General features: G+C 55.2%; 2 protein-coding genes across 4 annotated transcripts in view; both read left to right on the top strand.

Annotated features, from left to right (window-relative positions):
- Zscan22 (zinc finger and SCAN domain containing 22) overlaps positions 1-10,384 on the top strand; it is a 29,102-nt gene extending 18,718 nt beyond the window's left edge. The window contains exon 4 of the mRNA XM_042683308.1: positions 9,111-10,384. Coding sequence (XP_042539242.1) covers positions 9,111-9,985 — 875 coding nt within the window. The 3' untranslated portion in view covers positions 9,986-10,384. The remainder of the gene's footprint in view (positions 1-9,110) is intronic.
- A 4,018-nt stretch (positions 10,385-14,402) lies between these two features.
- On the top strand, positions 14,403-19,790 carry Znf446 (zinc finger protein 446). 3 transcript variants are annotated; one of them, XM_042683298.1, is made up of 7 exons: positions 14,460-14,540; positions 15,155-15,245; positions 15,960-16,339; positions 16,418-16,616; positions 16,842-16,936; positions 18,679-18,763; positions 18,978-19,790. In XM_042683298.1, the coding sequence occupies exons 3-7, from the start codon at positions 15,971-15,973 to the stop codon at positions 19,505-19,507; spliced, it is 1,278 nt and encodes a 425-aa protein (XP_042539232.1). In that variant the 5' UTR covers positions 14,460-14,540; positions 15,155-15,245; positions 15,960-15,970; the 3' UTR covers positions 19,508-19,790. The 3 variants fall into 3 exon arrangements, with proteins under 3 accessions (XP_042539233.1, XP_042539232.1, XP_042539231.1); XM_042683299.1 differs by lacking the exons at positions 14,460-14,540; positions 15,155-15,245 and adding an exon at positions 14,403-14,426; XM_042683297.1 differs by lacking the exon at positions 14,460-14,540 and having other exon boundaries at positions 14,789-15,245.
- The last annotated feature ends 931 nt before the right edge of the window (positions 19,791-20,721 follow it).

Raw genomic sequence — 20,721 nt, 5'->3', positions numbered from 1 at the left:
TCTCAAGATCTTTCATCTCATCTCTAACATCCATTTTGCTATGAGGGCAGCAGGTTCACAGGTCTCTGGTAATTGGGACCTGGATATCTGTGAGGACTCACCAAAGAGTTTCAGATCTTACTCCCCACTGGGGAAGTAAAGGTGGGCAGATTTGGATGGGCCAGAAAGGGATCCTAGACTGGCAATACATAGAAGACAGGAAAATATCTGCCTAAAGGTGGTCTGTGAGGGCTGTCTGAAGGAGAGAACTCCAGACTATCTGCAAGCACCCTGGTATTGAGATAGCTAGCAGGCTTGCACAAAGCCAAGTGAACCAGAGAGGGCAGGATATGGTTGAGGGTAATAGCTGAAGGGACCCCTCTCCTAGCTGTCTGCAAGGTGCTACTGTAGCTTTTATACTCGCCCAACTGGGATCCTGGGTCTCCTCTCTACCACTGGGAGAAGGCTGGTGACAGAGCCCAGGGGCTGCATTAAGCTACTTAATGTAGGATTGTAGGGTCCTAGGGCTGGGAAGGTGGCTCAGTGGTAGAGCGCTTGCCTTGTATGCTCGAGGCCCTGGGCTCGATTCCTCAGCACCACATAAGCAAAAAGAAAAAAGCCGGAAGTGGCGCTGTGGCTCAAGTGGTAGAGCGCTAGCCTTGAGCTGAAGAGCTGAGGGACAGCACCCAGGCCCAGAGTTCAGGCTCCACGACCGGACCCAAAAAAAAAAAGGATTGTAGGGTCCTCTTCCCACCTCTGTCCATAGCCTGTATCTTCCTCCTTTACCTCTCACCTCAAAACTTCGCTGTTTAATTGGAGATGGAGTCTTTTTTGGGGGGGGGGGGGGGCGGTCCGGTCGTAGGGTCTAAACTCTGGGCCTGGGCGCTGTCCCTCAGTTCTTCAGCTTATGGCTATCGCTCTACCACTTGAGCCACAGCACCACTTCCAGCTTTTTTCTGCTTATGTGGTATAGAGGAATCGAACCCAGGGCCTCATTCATGCAAGGCAAGCACTCTACCACTGAGCCAACTTCCCAGCCCCTGGAGATTGGTCCGGTCATGGGGCCTGAACTCTGGGCCTGGGCACTATCCCTCAGCTCTTCATCTCAAGGCTAGCGCTCCACCACTTGAGCCACTGCGCCACTTCCGGCTTTTTTTATTTTTACTTATGTGGTGCTGGGGAATCGAACTCGGGGCCTCATGCATGCAAGGCAAGCGCTCTACCACTGAGCCAACTTCCCAGCCCCCATGGAGATGGAGTCTTATGGACTTTTCTGACTTCTAATGAAGACCCTTAGATCTCACCCTCCCAGGTGGCTGGGATTATATCTGTGAACCATCAATCTATCTACTTATCATGTTTACTTTTTTTGTTAGTCATAGGGCTTGAGCTTGGTACCTGTGCACTGTCCCTGAGCTCTTTGGATAGGCTAGTGCTATAACAGTTTGAATCATGGCTCTATTCATTTTTGAGTGGTTAATTGCAGATGAGTCTCACAGGAACTTTCGGGCATGGGCTGGCTTAAAACCACAATCCTCTGGCTTAGATATTTATTTTATTTTTTTTTCAGTCCTGGGACTTGAACTCAGGGCCTGGGTCTTATCACTGAACTTCTTTTGCTCAAGGCTAGCGCTCTGTCACTTGAGCCACAACCACTTCTGGCTGTTCCTGTGTATGTGGTACTGAGGAATCGAACCCAGGGCTTCCTGCCTGTTAGGCAAGCTGTTTCCCACCAAGCCATGTCCCACCCCCTCTTATTTTGTGTGTGTGTGCATGACCTGGAGCTTGAACTGGGCCTGGGCGCTCTTCCTGAGCTTTTGCACTCAAGACTAGTTCTCTGCCACTTGAGCCACAGTTCCCCTTCTGGATTTTTTTTCCTGTTTAAATTGGACATAAGGGTTGCACAGGGGCTGGGACGGTGGCTCAGTGGTAGAGCGCTTGCCTTGCATGCATGAGGCCCTGGGTTCGATTCCTCAGCACCACATAAGCAAAAGGAAAAAAAAAGCAGGAAGTGGCACCGTGGCTCAAGTGGTAGAGCGCTAACCTTGAGCTGAAGAGCTGAGGGACAGCGCCCAGGCCGAGTTCAGGGCCCACGACTGGACTCCCCCCCCCAAAAAAAAAAAAAGGGTTGCACAGACTGCCCTGTCCCTGACGGCTTCAGCCACCAAGAGGCCAGGACGACCGGTGGCATCACCACTGGCACTGCCGAAGCCGCTTTGCTGAGATTTGGTTTCCTGTTGTGTGCAGTGGATACAGGGCGGAAGCAAGCGTGATTATGTTGTCACGAGCACGGGCCAAGCCGGCCATCCACTGGAGAAGCTACCTGGCTGGGTCACCTGTCGCCCGGGGGTGGGGGTGGGGGTGACACACAGCCCAGGGCGGACACTAGCCAGCCTCCCAGCCACGAGCCAACCAAAGGCGGGAGCGACCTCGTCCCAGGAAGTCCTGCCTTCCCTGGGCCGTCATTGGCCCGAGTGGTCGTGTCGGGCGAGCGGACTTCTGGGTAATGTAGTTTTGGGTCGGTCACAGAGCCTGCCCTCAGGGCCTGGGCACTGTTCCTGAGTATTTTGTTCAAAGCCAGCACTCTACTACCTGGAGGCACAGATCCATTTCTGGTTTTCTGGTGGTTAACTGGAGATAAGTGTCTTTACAGCACTCTACTACCTGGATGCACAACTCCATTTCTGGTTTTCTGGTGGTTAATTGGAGATGAGTGTCTTTACAGACCTTCTCACTGGGGTGAGTTCAAACCGCCACCCTCAGCCTCTTGAGTAGCTAAGATTAAAGGTGTGAGCCACAAGCACAGCGCTCATTTTCTTTTTCTTTTTTTTTTTTTTTGGGGGGGGGGGGGGGTCTGGTTATGGGGCCTGAACTCTGGGCCTGGGAGCTGTCCCTCAGCTCTTCAGCTCAAGGCTAGCACTCTACCACTTGAGTCATAGCGCCACTTCCGGCTTTTTTCTTTTTGCTTATGTGGTGTTGAAGAATCGAACCCAGGGCCTCAGGCATGCAAGGCAAGCGCTCTACCACTGAGCCACCTTCCCAGCCCAACGCTCAATATTTTTTTATGTGGGTACTGGGCCTTGAACTCAGAGCCTTATGCCCTGACTGCCCCAGGCTCAATCACTTGAGCCACAATTCTACTTCTGGCATTTAGGTGGTTAATTAGAGATGAGTCTCACGGAATTTCTTGTCTGGTCTGGCTTTGAATGGTGATCCTCAGATCCCAGTTTCCTGAATAGTTAGGGTTACAGATGTGAACAACCAGTGCAGATAAGCTTAGAAATCATCAAGGTGTCCTCACAGTAAGGAAAAAGCTGAATTGAAAATCAACTCTTCGTAGATAATCAAGAAATTAAGGTGATAGGGTAAATTACTATCCCAAAACTGACCAAAACAACAACAAAAAAGTAACTAGAGGGCTGGGAAGGTGGCTCAGTGGTAGAGTGCTTGCCTTGCATGCATGAGGCCCTGGGTTCGATTCCTCAGCACCACATAAGCAGAAAAAAGCCTTGAGCTGAAGAGCTGAGGGACAGCACCCAGGCCCAGAGTTCAAGGCCCATGACTGGCAAAACAAAAAAAAAAAAAAAAGTAACTAGACAATCCAGTTTTGGAAGCAGAAGCTTCTTGAGTTGTTTCAAACACAGTCTTATAACTTTCTGAAGTCACTTTGGGATGAGTCTTATCAAGATTTACACCTAGGGTTCTAGTGTGATTTTGGGTACTAAATCTAAGATCTCAGAGTCAGCTTGCTGATTAAGTCCCCACAGTGTGTCCCTACCTGTTCACAAAAATCCGTTACGTTTCCATTTCCCCAATGCTGTACTGTTCACTGGCGGTGACTTACAAATTCTGGCCCTATTTGCAACAGTCTCCTTATACTCCTTCTCAGATCCTTACTCTCCTAATAGCCATGTAAAGTGACCTGTGACCCTTAAGATTTTTGCTTAAATTTCACCCACTCATGTCCACTGCTGCCCACTTGGAGCAGCCCAGCAAGTCTGGCCTTCAGTAAAGCCTTGAGCCTGTATTGCTCTCATTTCCTACACTAAAATCACCTTTCTTTGTTCTTTCTAAACTATATACAATAGGGAAACTAATTTCAGACCGACCATGAGCCATAGGAATATCAACATTCTGCCACCGAATGGACTCAGTATCACTCTAAAGTCCTCAACGGCAGTGTGGATGTGCCTTTCTTCTGGTCTAACCCACAGTCCTTATAAATGTGGATGTGTCTCAAATGCCAACACTGCACTATTTCAAGTGCGTTTCTATAGCAGCAGTCCAAACTTCACTATCCTGCATCTTCTTGGAGCTTCATTATAAAATAACCATAGCCTGGTTTAAACAAAAAGTTCCTGTTTATTTTGTGTGTGTCTGTGTGTGTCTGTGTATGTATCTGTGTATGTATCTGTGATATCTATGTGTCTGTCCATGTGTCTGTCTGTGTGTCTATGTGTCTGTCTGTGTGTGTACTGAGGGCTGCACTCTGGCCCTGTCCCCTGGCTTTTTTTTTTTTTGGTCTGGTCGTGGGGCTTGAACTCTGGGCCTGTGCACTGTCCCTCAGCTCTTCAGCTCAAGGCTAGCGCTCTACCACTTGAGCCACAGCGCCACTTCCGCCACCTTTTTTTTTCCTGCTTATGTGGTGCCGAGGAATCGAACCCAGGGCTTCATGCATGCAAGGTAAGCGCTCTACCACTGAGCCACCTTCCCAGCCCTCCCCTGGCTCTTTCACTTGAGGCTGAGCCACGGCTCTCCTTCTGGCTTCTCTGCTGGTTAAACTGGAGCTCAGGGTCCTTGGATTTCCTGCCCGGACCGACTTCGAACCGCCGTCCTCAGTTTTCCTCCTGAGTAGTTAGGCGCCAGTATGTTGCTGTCTCTGGACGCAAACTTTTCCCTTCCTTTGTCTCCGTGGTCCTCCCTGCCCGGGGTCACCTCCTGGACTCTGAAAGTTTCCACTCGGCGCATCAGGGTTGAGTCTGTGCCCGCTCTGATGGGCGCGGGAACTCGAGAACCTAAATCTGCTCGCCCGCCGGGCAGGCGGGAAGCGGTGCGAGGGGCAGGCTCTGTCACGCGGGAAGGGACGCTTGGCCGTTGCCATAGGGACCATGAAGTTACTTCCGGGCTCGTGGAAAGGCAAAGAGGAACTACGCTGCCCAGAAGGCCTTGCGCGAGCGCCCGCCGCCTCTATTGGGCCAGTGAGGGCCGGAGGGCGGGACTTCCGGCATTTGGGACTGTCACTTTGCTGCAGGACATCAGACTGTACAGTTGGTCGGCGGTAGCACGAGGGGCTGGGCCGGCTTTCCAGGAGGTTCTGGGGACCCGGCTGGAGGGCCCCGAGGGAGGCGGCGGCGGAGCGCCCGCTTCGAGGCGCCGGCTGGTCGGAACCGTGCGTCTCGGCTTCCCGGCGGGGCCGTCTGGCCGGGCTGGCAGCCACGTGCTCCTTAGCCCCCGCCGCAGTCCCACCACTCTCCCCTGGGGCCTGCGCCCCTGGCAGACGGGGAGACTGAGGCCGTGGCGGATCACCCGGCCGCGGGTGCCGTGGCGGCTCCGATGGCCGCGGCGAGGGCGGTGACCGATCCTCCGAGGGTGAGTACGGGGACCCTCCCGAGAACGAGAGCCCGAAGCCCGCCCAGCCCTCCGGCTGCCCCGGGGCGAGAGGCGGTGCTTGCCGAGCCTGCAGCCAGGGTCGGGGGCTGGGACCCGCGGGGCGCCCAGCGGGGCGTGGTCTGGAAGGACGGCTCACGTGCGCTGGCCGCCACTGAGGCAGAGCACGGAGATGCGGAGCTGTGGACACGTCTGAGGGCACAAGCAGCAGGGACATGGGTGCCCGGGAGGGGCGACTGGAAATTGACACCACCCAGTTAGGACTTCTTTTTTTGGTAGTATTGGGTTTCGACTCGGGTCATTGTTTTTGCTAGGTGAGTGCTTTATCACTAGCTATTTTTTCAGACTGAGTCTCAGGATTTTACCCCCTGGGCTAGCCTCAGACCTTGATTCTCTGTATCTTGGATCTTGTTTGACTATCACTACACCTAGCTTGTCAGCTGAGATGGAATTTGATTCCCACCCTCCTCACCGGCCCAGGCTAGCTTTGAACCTCAATTCTTCTGATGTCTACCTTTAGTTAGGTAGTATAATTACAGGCATTTGTCACCATGCCTGGCTTTTTCGGTATTTTAAAGGCCTACCACTTCCTACTGAGTGGAGAATACTTATGGGATGGGGAGCTGTCCTATAAAGGAGGAAGGTACTGCTACCGTACAAGTAATAGTGACCTCTAAACCAGAAGAGCAGTGGTGGATGGAGATGGTAGAAGTATAGGTAGATTTGCTGTTGTGTCACGTGGGGGCTGAGCCAGCACTGTGAGTGAAAAACCTTCTCAAGTTTTTCAGCCTTAGCACCTGGAAGAATGGAGTTGCTGTCGACAGAAATAGTAATTGGAAAGGAAAGGAGGTTTCTTTCAGGGAAAAGATCAAGAATCTGTGATGTAGTAGTGTGGAGGGGTTGGTGGACCTAAAATTGTAGATGTGCGGCTTACAAGGTTTTAGTATCCTATCCCAGAGATGGGTCTAGAAATTGGACAGAAGAAGGGATGATCTCATGGGCCTGTTCAGTAGAGTGGAAATAGGGAGCTGTGAGAAAGGGAAGGCTTGACTTTATATTCACCAGGTCCTCAGGGTCAGTTCCCTGTGAAAGCTGGTGCAGCTTATCCAGTCTCTGAAGGACCAGCTTTGAAATGTTAGGCAGGCACAGCAGTGGAGAATCCTAGGGATGGACATGACCTGGGGACCCAGAGTTGGGACTTAGGCATTTGTCTCCAGCCAAGGGTTTTATGCTTGCTCTTTCTTGTGTAAAGTGGGCAGCAAGGAAGCCGAGCTAGCATCTGTTGTCTGTATATGGAGGTAGAGGTAAGGAGAAGGAGACACAGAGTAGTAGCAGAAGTGCCATCTGAAGACAGTCAGGGTAGATGAGGGAAGGAGAATGAGTATCCAAGAGGCACCAGGGGGAAATGGCCATCAGGACTGGGAACTGAGCCCTTGGTCATTCTTCGATGCTCTCCCCTGCCTGTTACAGAGCCTGATGACCTTTGAGGATGTGGCAGTGTATTTCTCCTGGGAAGAGTGGCTGCTCCTGGACACCACGCAGAAGGCCTTGTACCGCCATGTGATGCTGGAGAACTTTGCCCTTGTGACGTCACTGGGTAAATCTCTGGGGCATCCCTGCTGCTCCCCTCCTTCACAGCCTTGCTGTGAGCAGAACCTTGTGCCCTGAGGCTGTGAAGTTGGGATGGGGGGAGGGCTTGGAGATGTGCAGTCTGGCTTAACCTCGCTTAACCATTTCCTGTATTTCCTTGGTGCTGTCTGGCTGCATTTTTCTGTGCCTGTCCCAGTCCCCTTCCTTTGGTGCTACCAACCTAGGGGCCACTAATGAGTGCCCTCTGCATTTGACTTTTGGGTTTTCCTGGCTGCACACCCAGCACTGATATTCCCTGATTGCTGCCATCTATTGGGAAGTGGGCTGACTTGAGCTGGGGCTGGCTGCTTACTTGATCACCTCCCTCCCAGGTCTGTCTGCCTCCCGACCTCGTGTGGTTGTCCTGATCCAGCGTGGGGAGGAACCCTGGGTTCTTAGTGAGATGGATACAAGTCTGGCTGGCAGCACCGATGAGAGGCACAGCCTCGGTGAGTCCTGGCTCCACAGACATCCCCTTGCCTCCCACTTCCCACTCTTCCTTCATCAGCCTGCACTGGATGTGGGAGCCTGGCTGCTCCCGTACTGTTCCAGGGCACAAAGGCTGGGTTCACAAGCAAACTTGGTGAGAAGCAGCTGTGGCTGGGCTCCGCGGCTCCTCCACGTAGCTCCTGCACATGCTTGTGAGTCTGTTCTTTCCTCCCTTCCTCCTTTGTGTTCAAGTGTTGACTGGGCTCTTGGATACAGCATGGCCAGGAAACGTTTGTCTTGCTGTGGATCTGCCCCAGCAGGAGAGGTAGAAAACGGGATTCACAAGTAGCCCATAGACTCAGTTAAGATCAGAACAAGGAGAAAAGCTGGAGTGAGCACTGGGCTTGGTGGGGGAAGATGAGACCACCGATGTGGAGGCCTGGGTGGCATGCAGGGGTTGCTGTGAGCGCTGGCACTGAGGCCCGGGGGGCGTGCAGGGGTTTCTGTCCCCATGTGGCACGGGTGTGGGTGCAGGCGCGGAGGACCCGGGGATGTGCAGGCCCAGGTGGCGTGCAGGGGTTGCTGTGGGTACTGGTGTGCAGGCCCAGGATGCAGGCGTTGCTGTCTCCCTGTGGCGCGAGTGGGCGCTGGTGTGGAGGCCCAGGTGATATGTAGGGGTTGCTGTGGGCACTGGTGTGCAAGCCCGGGGTGCAGGGGTTGCTATCCCCTGTGGTGTGGGGGGTGTGCACTGGTGCGGAGGCACGGGTGGTGTGTAGGCGCTGCTGTCCCCATGTGGCGCAGGTGGGCTGAGTGGGAACCAGGTGCAGAGAGGCAGCACGTGCTCCTGGCCGGTTCACTGCCTGGCCAGCCTGGACCTCCTAGGGCCCCTGCCTCCACCAGGCCTCCATACGCCTGCTCACCTGGTGCGTTCGGGTGACCCCAACCCCTCTTTTCTCTCCCTCCGACTCCAGGTGCCCGTTCTCCGGTGGAGGACAAACCTTCTGGACTAGCAGACCTTCCTCATGTCTTCCCACACAGCATTGGGGGAACTCGAGGGAATGGCTCCGCTGCTCGGGCCTCCCCACCCCCTGGGAGACGGCCTGCTGGGGTGTCGGTCATCTACTGGGAGCGGCTGCTGCCAGGTGCAGGCCACGAGGAGGACGTGGGTCTACGGCTGACCTCCCCGCAGAAGCCCCCCGAGGGTGGCCCAACCAGGCCCAAGGTCCTGGCGGGCGGTCGCACGCCGGGCCGGCGGCCTCGGAGGGCCCGGCGGCCCAGGCTGGGCACCCAGGGCCCCGAGGGCGCCTTCCAGCCCGTCCCGGTCCCCGTCCTCGGGGACATGTGTGCAGGCGCAGCCTGGGCCGAGGCCCCGGGCTGGGCAGCGCTGGACGAGGCTCTGCGGGCCGGGCCGGGGCTCCTGGCCACCGGGGAGGAGGCGCTGCGGGCTGGACCTGGGCTCCTCGCCGCGGGGGAGAAGCCTTTCGAGTGCCGCGCGTGCAGCAAGGTGTTCGTCAAGAGCTCGGACCTGCTCAAGCACCTGCGCACGCACACCGGTGAGCGGCCGTATGCATGCGCGCAGTGCGGCAAGGCCTTCAGCCAGACCTCGCACCTGACACAGCACCAGCGCATCCACAGCGGGGAGACACCGTATGCATGCGCGGCCTGCGGCAAGGCCTTCCGCCACAGCTCGTCGCTGGTGCGGCACCAGCGCATCCACACAGCTGAGAAGGCCTTCCGCTGCGGGGACTGCGGCAAGGCCTTCAGCCATGGCTCCAACCTCAGCCAGCACCGCAAGATCCACGCGGGCGGCCGGCCCTACGCCTGCGCGCGCTGCGGCCGCCGCTTCTGCCGCAACTCGCACCTGATCCAGCACGAGCGCACACATACGGGCGAGAAGCCGTACGCATGCGCGCTCTGCGGCGCCGCCTTCAGCCAGGGCTCCTCGCTCTTCAAGCACCAACGCGTGCACACCGGCGAGAAGCCCTTCGCCTGCGCGCAGTGCGGCCGCGCCTTCAGCCACAGCTCCAACCTCACGCAGCACCAGCTGCTGCACTCGGGCGAGCGGCCCTTCCGCTGTGCTGACTGTGGCAAGGCCTTCGCCAAGGGCGCTGTGCTGCTCAGCCACCAGCGCATCCACACCGGCGAGAAGCCCTTTGCCTGCGCGCAGTGCGGCCGCGCCTTCCGCGAGCGCCCCGCCCTCTTCCACCACCAGCGCATCCATAGCGGGGAGAAGCCCGCGCGCCGGCCCCGGCCCGGGCCCCCAGGAGCTGCGGCCGAGGCCCCGGCTTGCACGGGTCCGGCTGCTGGCGGGAAGGCGGCCCCCCAGCCCGCCGAGGCCTGAGAACACCATGCCAACCCTCGCGGACTTCCGCCTAACCCAAGTCCTGAGGGCCGTCTGCGCCTGCGCACCGGCAGGTCCCGTCCTCAGTCACTGCTCGAACCCGGGCTGGGAGACTAGGTCTCAGTCAGGCTCGCGGAACTCAGGCGGACGCGACGTTGTGGGCCGAGCTGGTGGAGCACAACCAAGAGCCCTGCATGTGGACGCCGCTTCAGTGTTTCCTGACTTGGGGTGACCGGGAGGGGAGTCCGGCTTCAGCCGAGTCGACCGAGAAGAATTTGCCTGCACACAGGACCGTGGTAGATCCTCTACTCCAGGCCTCTGCTTGTCCAGGGCTTCTCAAGCTGGGTTCCAGGCAAGACGTTGTGCCCCGAGTCCCAGCTCCCTTCTCTGGGAAGAAGTAAAAATAAAATGGAGCTGGGCACCAATAGCTATGCCTGGAATCCTAGCTACTCAGGCTGAGATCTGAGGGCTGCAGTTCAAAACCAACCCAGGTAGGAAAGTCCATGAAACTCTGCAACTAACAAATCAAGTCGAGCTGTGGCTCAAGTAGTAGAGCAGTAGCCTTAAGCTGGAAAGCTCAGGAATAGCCCCAGGTCCTGAATTCAAGTCCAAGAACCAGCCCACCCCAGCAAAGAAAGAAATTGAAAAGAGGATCTGTGCCACAGAGGGTGGTGTTTACAGACAGCCTTCTAGGCATGACCCCAATTGAGCCCAGTGTGTATGCACTGCCAGGCCGATCTAGGTGCTGGGAAGGTCCTCGTGTCAGCTCAGCTCTCTGCCTTGAAGGCCTAGCCTGGTGCCATAGCAGCAGACCCCTAGGAGGTGGCAGTCCATCAAGGTACAAGAATATGTGGCTTTCATGGGGTTGGGAAGGTGGCTCAGTGATAGAGCGCTTGCCTTGCATTCATGAGGCCCTGGGTTCAATTCCTCAGCACCACATAAGCAAAAAGAAAAAGGCCAGAAGTGGCGCTGTGGCTCAAGTGGTAGAGTGCTAGCCTTGAGCTGAAGAGCTGAGGGACAGTGCCCAGGCCCAGGGTTCAGGCCACACAACCAGACGCCCCCCCTCCAAAAAAAAAAGAAGAAAAAAAAAGAATACGTGGCTTTCAGCACTGCCTGATCAAGAGGGCTGCTTTCACACCATTGTCCAAGTCTTGTCAGGTCAGTGTCTTGAGGAACCTTAACATCCAAGGTAGTTATGATCACTTGAGGACATATGATGGGGCTGTTCACATTTGCTGAGTTTGGTTGTGTGCCCACCTAGGTTGAAAGAAAATTGAATAGTATTACCCAAGACTGCACAGGGCAGTTTACTCTCCCATAGCCTTCTAGGTCTTCTGCAGACTAAGCCTTAAGTCCAATCCAGTCTGGACCCAGAATCACATGTTTTTGTTTTGTTTTGTTTTTTGGCCAGGATGAAAACAAACATTAGCATTTACAACTCAGAATGGATAAAGGGTGTGATTTCTTGTGTGGGAGTATGGAAGTCCACAGGCTCAGCCTTTTCTCAACTCTTGGGCATGGGTCAGGTTTTAATTAGCTCAAAGGGGAGGCTTCCTGACAAAAGCTTTCTTTTTCTTCCTCCCTCCCCACTCCCCCCCCCACCCCCGCTTTTTTTTTTTTTTTTTTTTGGTGCAGCTACTGGCACTTGAACTAGTCCTCATTCTCTTGCTCAGCCTTTTCTATTATAACCAGCACTCTTAATTACTTGAGCCAGTTGGATTTCTGCTGGTTAATTGGAGATGAGTCTCTGGGAGGCTGGGAATGTGGCTCAGTGATAGACTGCTTGCCTTGTATGCATGAGGCTCTGGGTTCGATTCCTCAGCACCACATAAGTAGAAAAAAGCCAGATGTGCTATGGCTCAAGTGATAGGGACTAGCCTTGAGGTGAAGAGCTGAGGGACAGTGCCCAGGCCCAGAGTTCAGCCTCCACCACCGACAAAAAATGCCTCTGGATTTGTAGGCCTGGGCTGGCTTTGAACCTTGATCCCCAGATCTCAGCCTCCTCTGAGTTAATAGGCATGAGCCAGGGGCACCCAGCTAAAGGTTTTATTTTCTTTTTTTGGGTCAGTTGTGGGGCTTGAACTCTGGGCTTGGGCACTGTCCCTGCGCTCTTCAGCTCAAGGTGAGCGCTCTACCTCTTGAGCCATAGTACCACTTCTGGTTTTCCAAATGGTTTATTGGAGATAAGAGTCTCATAGAGTTTCCTGCCCAGGCTGGCTTTCAACCATGATCCTCAGATCTAAGCCTCCTGTGAAGTTAGAATTACAGGCGTGAGCCATGGCACCCGGCTGGTTCAGGGATTTGAATTCCACCATGAAATGCCACAAAGTAGATGTGTAATAGGCCAGAGAGGTTTTAGATATCTCAGCAGGGTGGGTCGGTCTCTGTAGGAGCAGCAGCTTTCACAGAAGTGAATCTTTGTGGATTCAGATGATCAGAGGCAGGTAGGTAAGCCTGTGTTCTGTCTGCTGCTAAGGCAGAGTGAGGGTAGCCATGTATGATCACCTGGAAAGTTTGACTCCAGTCCAATGATTGTTACAGTCTCATTACCAAGAAAACCCTATACTCAGGAGCACACAGATAATGCTATCAGTCTCATTCACCAGTGGGGCAAGACCCATAAGCTGTGTAAGGGTTGGTAAGAAGGGCTAAGCTGCAAAACCCTTTAAGGGCAGATCCAAGCTGGGCTTCCTGTTACCCTGCAGACCCCTGGACCATTGTCCATAGCAAAGTTATGAAATGCAAACCTCTTAACCTTACCATGGTAACACATATGCAGAGTCCATGGAATTCAGGATCAAAGGCATCTATTGAAATTGTGCCACAACCACATTCTACGAAACCTTTTCTGTGCCTTGGAAAGGAGTTTCTGGAGTCAGACTTCAGACTGAACTGTCCTGGTCTGACCACCAGCCTCCAGTTGAGCTCTTCTCCCACCTTTGCTTGGGCCTGTTGTCCTGTCCTTTAGCTCCTTGATCTACTCCCAATGTCCTGAGCTTCCTTCCCATTCCATGTTTTGGCCACTAAAAGTATCCTTTTGCTGCCTCTCTCCCTTTTTTTTTTTTTTTGTGCCAGTCCCGAGACTTGAACTTATTGGTCTGGGATGCTATCCCTGAGCTTTTTCTCAAGGCTAGTATCTACTACTTGAGCCACAGTTCTGCTTCTGGCTTTTTTTGGGGGGGGGGGGGTCCGGTCGTGGGGCCTGAACTCTGGGCCTGGGCGCTGTCCCTCAGCTCTTCAGCTCAAGGCTAGCACTCTACCACTTGAGCCACAGCGCCACTTCCGGCTTTTTTCTTTGTTTTGCTTATGTGGTGCTGAGGAATCGAACCCAGGGCCTCAGGCATGCAAGGCAAGCGCTCTACCACTGAGCCACCTTCCCAGCCCCTTCTGGCTTTTAATTGGAGGTAAGATTTTCACAGACTTTCCTGTGGGGCTGGCTTTAAACCACAATTCGCAGATCTGGGCCTCCTGAGTAGTTAGGATTGCAGGCGTGAGCCACTGGCGCTTAGTGGCTGACCCATTTTAATCCTGAAGAAGTGACTAATGCTGTCCCTAGACTTTTCTGGCCAGAGTTAAGAACAAACATGCATCACACTTCGCTCGTCACGCACACCTCAGGCAATAAATAGTGAGACAAATTCACTAGTATGAGCCGAACGCCAGTGGCGCTCACGCCTGTCATCCTGGCTACTCAGGAGGCTGAGATGTGAGGATCGCGGTTCAAAGCCAGCCTGGGCAAAAAAAGTCCGTGAGACTCTGATCTCCAATAAACCACCAAAAAGCCGGAAGTGGCACCATGCCTCAATTGATAGAACTGAGGGACAGCACCCAGGTCCAGAGTCCAAGACCCGTGACCGACAAAGTAACACAAATGCACTAGTATGAGAACAGGCTAGAGTCCACAGCAACCGCATGGAGAAAACCACATGGCAGCCTCCCGCAGGACGGGAGGCTCGAGAGCCGAGGAGCCTGCCAGGCTGTTCCGAGGGGAGAGGTCCCGAGCCCCGGCTCGGCAGGTGGTGAAACTGGTTTCTGGTGAGTCCTAGGAAGGAGACCTTGCCCTGCCGCCTTCCCCACCCGCCCGGTTCCTCCCGGCAAACGCCCGATCCACGGGAGCCCCGCAGGGCGCACCAGAACCCGCGGGGCCGAGCTTTTCGCGGCAGGCGCTGGGAAAATAAATTGCTTGGCGCTGGAGGCCGCTGCCCACCGGTCACAGCCGTCCGCCCTCGCAGCAAGGCAACACGTACGGTCCACCCCGGGGTATCGGGATGCTCCGCCGGTTACCTGCGAGCCGGCACGCCGGAAGCCGCCCCCTGGGAGCCGGGGCGGGGCCCGCGCAGGTACTGGGTTTGATTGGTCAGGAAATTTCTCCCTCAGCCAATAGGAGCTGGGTCCGCTCTGCACATGCGCAGGAGCCGATGTGCTCGGTGGGTCGCCGCGGGTGAGTAGGGAATTGGGAGCAAACAGAATGAGGCGGGGATAGAGACCCGGGCTGCTTTGGCATCAGAGACTCGAGAGGAATGGATCGTCTCTCGGTCGCGAAAGGGCTCTGAAAGTGAGCCCTGCTTTTCCCCAGGCTCACGGGACGCGTAGCCCATGGGGAGGGGTCGCTGCTTGCGAGGCAGGTACCCGGATGGGTCGGAGCGTCGTCGCTCGGGCAACCAGCGGGCGGGCCATGCTTTTGAGTGGCGGGCGTCCCAGCGCGGCGCCACTTCCCGGAAGTGGCCCAGGGTCTGGCGCGGGGCAAAAGTGAGCGCGACCCCGGCCGGGCGCGCTCGCGTGACTCCCCGGCATGAGGGCGCCCTCCGCGGCCCAGCGTCGTCCGCAGGCCGGCCTCCCGGCGCCGCGTCCCTGGGCCACGGGGCCTCTCGTCCGCATTGCGCTTTGGCTGTAACCTGGGCCCCGTCAGTACCGGGCGTCCGCACCGCGGGGTCGCTCCCGCCCGCCTCCCTCCTTCGAGATTAGATTTATGCGGACCCCAAGCCAACGGAGGGACAGATGCCGGCCGGGCCCAGGCTCTGCCCAGTCCTCAGGGGCTCCTGTCCCCCTTCCCCGCCCTCGGGCCCCAGTCACCCGGACCCCGCCCCGGCGGCCCGTTTGTTTCTGGAAAGATCCACTTTCCCATCACCCCACAGCCCTGGGTGTGACTCCGCTGTTATTTTTCTGCAGCTTCTCCCGCTTCCCCGCATCCGACTGGTGTGCGCCCTTCCCGACCCGTCTTCCCCTTCCTCAGGCTTCTCGGCGGCAGTCTGGACTCCTGGTGGGTCCTGGTGTCTAACACCCTGTATGTGTGTGTGTGTATGTATGTATGTATGTTACTAGAATTTGAACTCGGGGCCTTGCACTTGCTCGGCTGTGCTCCAAGTCCCCCCCCCCCCCCCTTTTTGTCAGTCCTGGGGCCTGAACTCTAGGCCTGGGCGCTGTCACTCAGTTCTTCAGCTCAAGGCTAGCGCTCTACCACTTGAGCCACAGCGCCACTTCCAGCTTTTTCTGTTTATGTGGTGCTGAGGAATCAAACCCAGGGCCTCATGCATGCAAGGCAAGCGCTCTACCACTGAGCCACCTTCCCAGGCTGCTGCTTTTTTTTTTTCTGCTGGTCCTGGGACTTGAACTCAGCTCCTGGGCACTGTTACTGAGCCTCTTTTGATAAAAGGTAGCACTCTGCCACTTGAGCCACAGCACCACTTACAGCTGTTTTTTAATGCTTAATTAGAGATTAAGAGTCTTTTTGGATTTTCTTGCCCTTTGAACTACAGGCCCTCAGACATCAGTTTCTGAGAAGGTAGGATTTACAGGTGTGAACACAGCACCTGGTTCCAGCGCTGCTTTTTTTTGGTTATTTTGGAGATGACATCTAGTATACTTTTCTACTGGGGTCTTCCAGCTCTCACCCTATTGAACAGTTAGGGTTACAGGTGTGGGCTGCCTGGCTTGCCATCCCCTCTGGTGACATTGATTCCTCCTTTGTATATAGGTCCCTCCTGGATGATTCCAGTAAGACCCTTCAGAACAAGAATGCCATCTCCTCTGGGTCCCCCACAGCTGCCCCTCAGAGACCCCAAGACCACTGTTGAGATTGAGGCTGCACGGATGAAATTTCGGGGCTTCTGCTACAAGGAGGTGGCTGGGCCCAGAGAAGCACTGGCCCGGCTGCGAGAGCTGTGTCACCAGTGGCTGCAGCCTGAGCTGTGCTCCAAGGAGCAGATGCTGGAGCTACTTGTGCTGGAGCAGTTCCTGGGCTCACTGCCTCCTGAGATACAGGCCTGGGTGCGAGGACAGCAGCCAGGAAGCCCTGACAAGGCAGCAGCCCTGGTGGAGGGGCTGCAGCATGACCCTGGGAAGCTGCTGGGCTGGGTGAGTGTGGCAGCGTTGTCTTCTTAGAGGGACAGACTGCAGTCCTGTCAGCCCCGGTGACTGGCCTCTTTTCCTCAGATCACAGCTCATATCCTGAAGCCAGAGGTGCTCCCTTCATCTCCGAAGACAGAGGAATCCTCAGGGTTCCTCCATCTCTCAGACACAGTGGAGCCCTCCAGGGTGGCCCCAGGGGAAAGTCAGGAGGAAGCCAGGATGGAGGAGTCTGCCCCACTCAGCTGCAGTGTAAAGGAAGAGCCCAGTGCCTATGGGCAGATGGGTGAGGGTGCCAACCCAGGGCCAGGGGTGGTGGAGGGCTGTCATATTTCCTAGGAGATTGTGCTAGGGCTGGGCCTCCTGAAATGAGGATAGATCTCCAGCTAGGAAGGGGATCCTTAGGAGGAGCACAGGGCTGCCTGCCTGTCACGTAAGTGGTGGAGGCAGGTCCAGGCACCAGCAGTAGCACCAGCGCTTGACAGCCCTTCCTGTCTGCCTCACTTCTCAGCATGTCCCCGCCCCCGGCCTTTAGCCCAGTCCCCTGAGGGGTGTCTTGAACATCAGGAACCAGCCTCCACATCCTGCCACCCAACCAGGACCCAGGTGAGCAGCCCCTCATAGGAAGTAGAGGTTGTGGATGTGGGAGGGGATTAACCCTGCTGGCCACCATCTGCTGTGGCTTTCCAGGCTCTTTAGCCACTCTTTACTGCCCAGGAGTGGCATTAGTAGTGGGGTACCCCAGCGACTACAGAGGGAAGGACAGAGAGCTGGCCTCATTGAAAGGATACAGCTTAGTCTATTTAGAGACCTTCCAGAGGCTCAGCTCTGAGTCCCTGCACTCAGGAACACACCATTCCTGAGTGTGCATGGTAGAAGTCTTGTTCTTTTCCAGCTCTTCTGCTTCTAAGCTTCTCCACTTTGGGAGTTCCCTTCCACATTCCACAGGAAACATGCTTCCAGACTGAGAGGAAGACTGGGCACTAGTGGCTCACATCTGTATCCTAGCTACTCAGGAGGCTGAGCTGTGAAGATCATGGTTCAAAGCCAGCCTAGCCAGGAAAATCCATGAGACTCTTATCTCCGGTTAACCACAGAAAACAGGAAGTGGTGCTGTGGCTCAAAGTGGTAGAGTGCTAGCCTTGAGCAGAAGAGGTCAGGGACAGCGCCCAGGCCCAGAGTTCAAGCCCCATACTGATTTAAAAAAAAAAAAAAAAAAGACTAGGAGGACCCTCTGGTGCACTCACCTCCATCCAACACCATGTCCAGCTGTGGCTAAGCACTGTACCCGTCTGCCCTCACACCTGCTTTAGCCTGTCCTTCAAATTATCTTTCCCCCTGAGTGCCAGTGGCTTCTCGGAAGGCTAAGATCTGAGGATCACAGTTCAAAGCCAGCCGGGGCAGAAAAGTCCTCATGAGACTTTTTTTTTTTTCTTTGCCAGTCCTAGGGCTTCAACTCAGGGCCTGGGCACTGTCACTGAGCTGCTTTTGCTCAAGGATAGCACTCTACAAGTTGAACCATGGCTCCTCTTCTGGCTTTTTCTGTGTATGTGGAACTGAGGAATCAAGCCCAGGGTTTCATGCATGCTAGGCAAGCACTCTACCACTAAGCCACATTCCCCACCTCACCACCTATGAGACTCTTACCTCCAATTAACCACTCAGAAACCAGAAGTGGAGCTGTGGCTCAAAGTGATGGAGCCCTAGCCTTCAGCGAAAGAGCTCAAGGACAGTGCCCAGGCCCTGAATTCAAGTCCCACTATATATATATATATATATATATATATATATACACACAAACACATATATAAGTGTGTATATAATATGTATAATTATTGTATATATATTTTTTTTCAACCCAGAAAAATCCCAAATGGGACTCGAGGCAGGGATCTTTTGGGCAAAAGCCGTGGCTCACCCTCCCCAGGACTCTGTCACAGCAGCACAGGCAGTAGCAGCCCTGGCTGTCCTGCACCACTACTGCCCCCTCACTTTCTTACAGTCCTGAGATGACTGGCTGCACACACCTCTTTACCTGTTCTGCTCTCCGCACCCCTCTCCTTAGCTTCCCTCTAGCTACAGGAGTTTAGGGCTCAGTGATGGAGGAACACTGAGACCAACCATGGTGTTCCTGCCCGGACTCCATACAGCCTTCCCTCAGTTCTGTCTTCACCAGCACTGAGGTGGGTAACTCTGGGATGAGTGCTGTGAGGCTGACCAGACGATCTGAAAGCCAGACCAACACCCGCAAGACTTCCTCTTGCCCTCGTACCTGGCCCGCTTTCCCCTAGGTGATGGGTAAGATGTGACACTGGCTGGTGTGGTAGTAACTGAGTGCACCCTGGCAGGAAGAGTGGGGACTGCTGGGCCCGTCGCAGAAGGAGCTGTACTGGGATGTGATGCTGGAGAAGTACGGCGCAGTGATGTCTCTGGGTGAGGGCTCCAGCCGTTCCCTGACCCGTCCACCTTCCCTTCCCTGTGCAGCTCCCAACTGTACACTTGGTGGCATTAGGACTCCTCGGTAGCTGCCCAGCACCTGGCCGTAGGTCCCTCTATCCAAAGAGGGTTCTGTATGCACAGCCCCAGCTGCCATCCCCTCCCCAGTTCTGTGTGCCTGTACCCTGTCTGACATCCCCCACCCCAACAGGGCTGCAGCCCCCTGGGCAGGTGATGGCAGCTGAGTCTGAGGCCGGGACGCGGGGCATGGAGCCTCAGCACTTGGGAGCGGGGGACACAGGGCCAGGCCTTGGCCAGGCCTGTACACCCCATCCAGGTGAGAGCCAGAGTCTGAACAAGAACCCATCTGAAACTCAAGAGGGGCCAGCCCCAAGACCACTGCCCAGGCCCTGCTCCCAGCCTACGCCACAAAGGCCTTACACCTGTGAGCAGTGTGGCCAGAGTTTCGACTGGAAGTCACTGTTTGTCATCCACCATCGAACACATGTGGGTGGGGCAGGCCCAGAGAGGCCGTCACAGGTGCTCCGGGAGCCAGCGATGCGCCGGAGCTACTCCTGTGAGGACTGCGGGCGCAGCTTCAGCTGGAAGTCGCAGCTAGTCATCCACCGCAAGAGCCATGCAGGCCAGAGGCGGCACTTCTGTGTTGACTGTGGCTGTGGTTTTGATTGGAAGTCCCACCTGGTCATTCATAGAAAAAGCCACCTGCCCCAGGCCCCGTGACCCTCGAGAAGGTGTTGGCTTTAGGGGCTGCAGGCCTAAGTGCGGCACCCCAGCACAGGCTCTGCCTCTGGAAGCTCTGGGGACAGTGAGGACCCCATGTGGACCAATGGTACCAAGCTTGCTCCTGCCGGCTGTCAGGCCCAGTCCTCATTCTAGAACCCCAAACTGCCTTGGCCTGTCCTCTGCACAGTGGCAGGGCCTGGTCTTTGGAAAGTGCTGGAAGCCCAGCAAAGCACAGCTGGGACCATCCTCCTGTGTGAGACCCCAGGGTCTCCATGTGCTACATTTTTAAACAAAAATTATACTTCTATAATGGGAGTTTCTGAATAAAAATCCTGATTTGAGGCAAGAATAGCCCAGTGCTCTCTGCCTGTCATGGGAACCACAGGAAAACTGCCCAGGATCCAGAGGGACTGGGATTGGGTGTTGACGGGCCAGGGCTTGGGGCAGTAAGGGCATTTCCTTTTGAGACCTCCTAAAGGACAGGTGCAAGTACATGTCTCGTGCCATGTGCAGGCCACTGCCGCCCCTGACTGGCAATCGTGCAGCAGGCCAGTGTGCTGCTGGATATTTTGGAGATAAGAGTATAGCGCTTTTTTTTCCTGATGGGCCTCAAGCCATGATCCTCCTGATCTCAGTCTCCTAAATAGCTAGGGTTACAGTCATGAGCCAGTGGCACCTGGCTAATGATTACCTTTAATCCTTACAAATAGTGTAGTAGCAAAAAATGTGAATGATGAAGGCAGCTGGGGTTCAGGGAGACATGAATAGTATAAAGTGCTGGTAAACTTGTAACTCAAGGTCCAGTGAGCTCTTTCATGACATATTTGTCCTTCATTTCACATCTATAAGGAGGGACTGGGTAATACAAACTACCTCTGACTTGGGGCTGCCCCCACCAATAAGGGGAGAATACCACAACCTTGTCTGTGAGATGCCTTAGAGATGAAATGTCAGTTGAGAAGTAAACAGCTTTGGCTTGTTCCTGGGATAGCCCATGAAGATCCTCAGAGGTTTTTTTTTTTTTTTGGTCAGTTCTGGGGCACTGTCCCTCAGCTCTTCAGCTCAAGGCTAATGCTCTACCACTTGAGCCATAGCACCACTTCTGGTGTTTCTGGTGGTTTATTGGTGATAGTCTCATGGAGTATGCTGCCTAGGCTGGCTTTCAACTGCGATTCTCAGATCTCAGCTTCCTGAGTAGCTGGGATGACAGG

Source organism: Dipodomys spectabilis, unplaced genomic scaffold (assembly GCF_019054845.1).
Source record: "Dipodomys spectabilis isolate Male_0828 unplaced genomic scaffold, ASM1905484v1 ptg000080l, whole genome shotgun sequence".
Taxonomy (NCBI): domain Eukaryota; kingdom Metazoa; phylum Chordata; class Mammalia; order Rodentia; family Heteromyidae; genus Dipodomys; species Dipodomys spectabilis.
The sequence above is the reverse complement of the archived record's forward strand: the minus strand, read 5'-3'. Positions and strand labels throughout refer to the sequence as shown.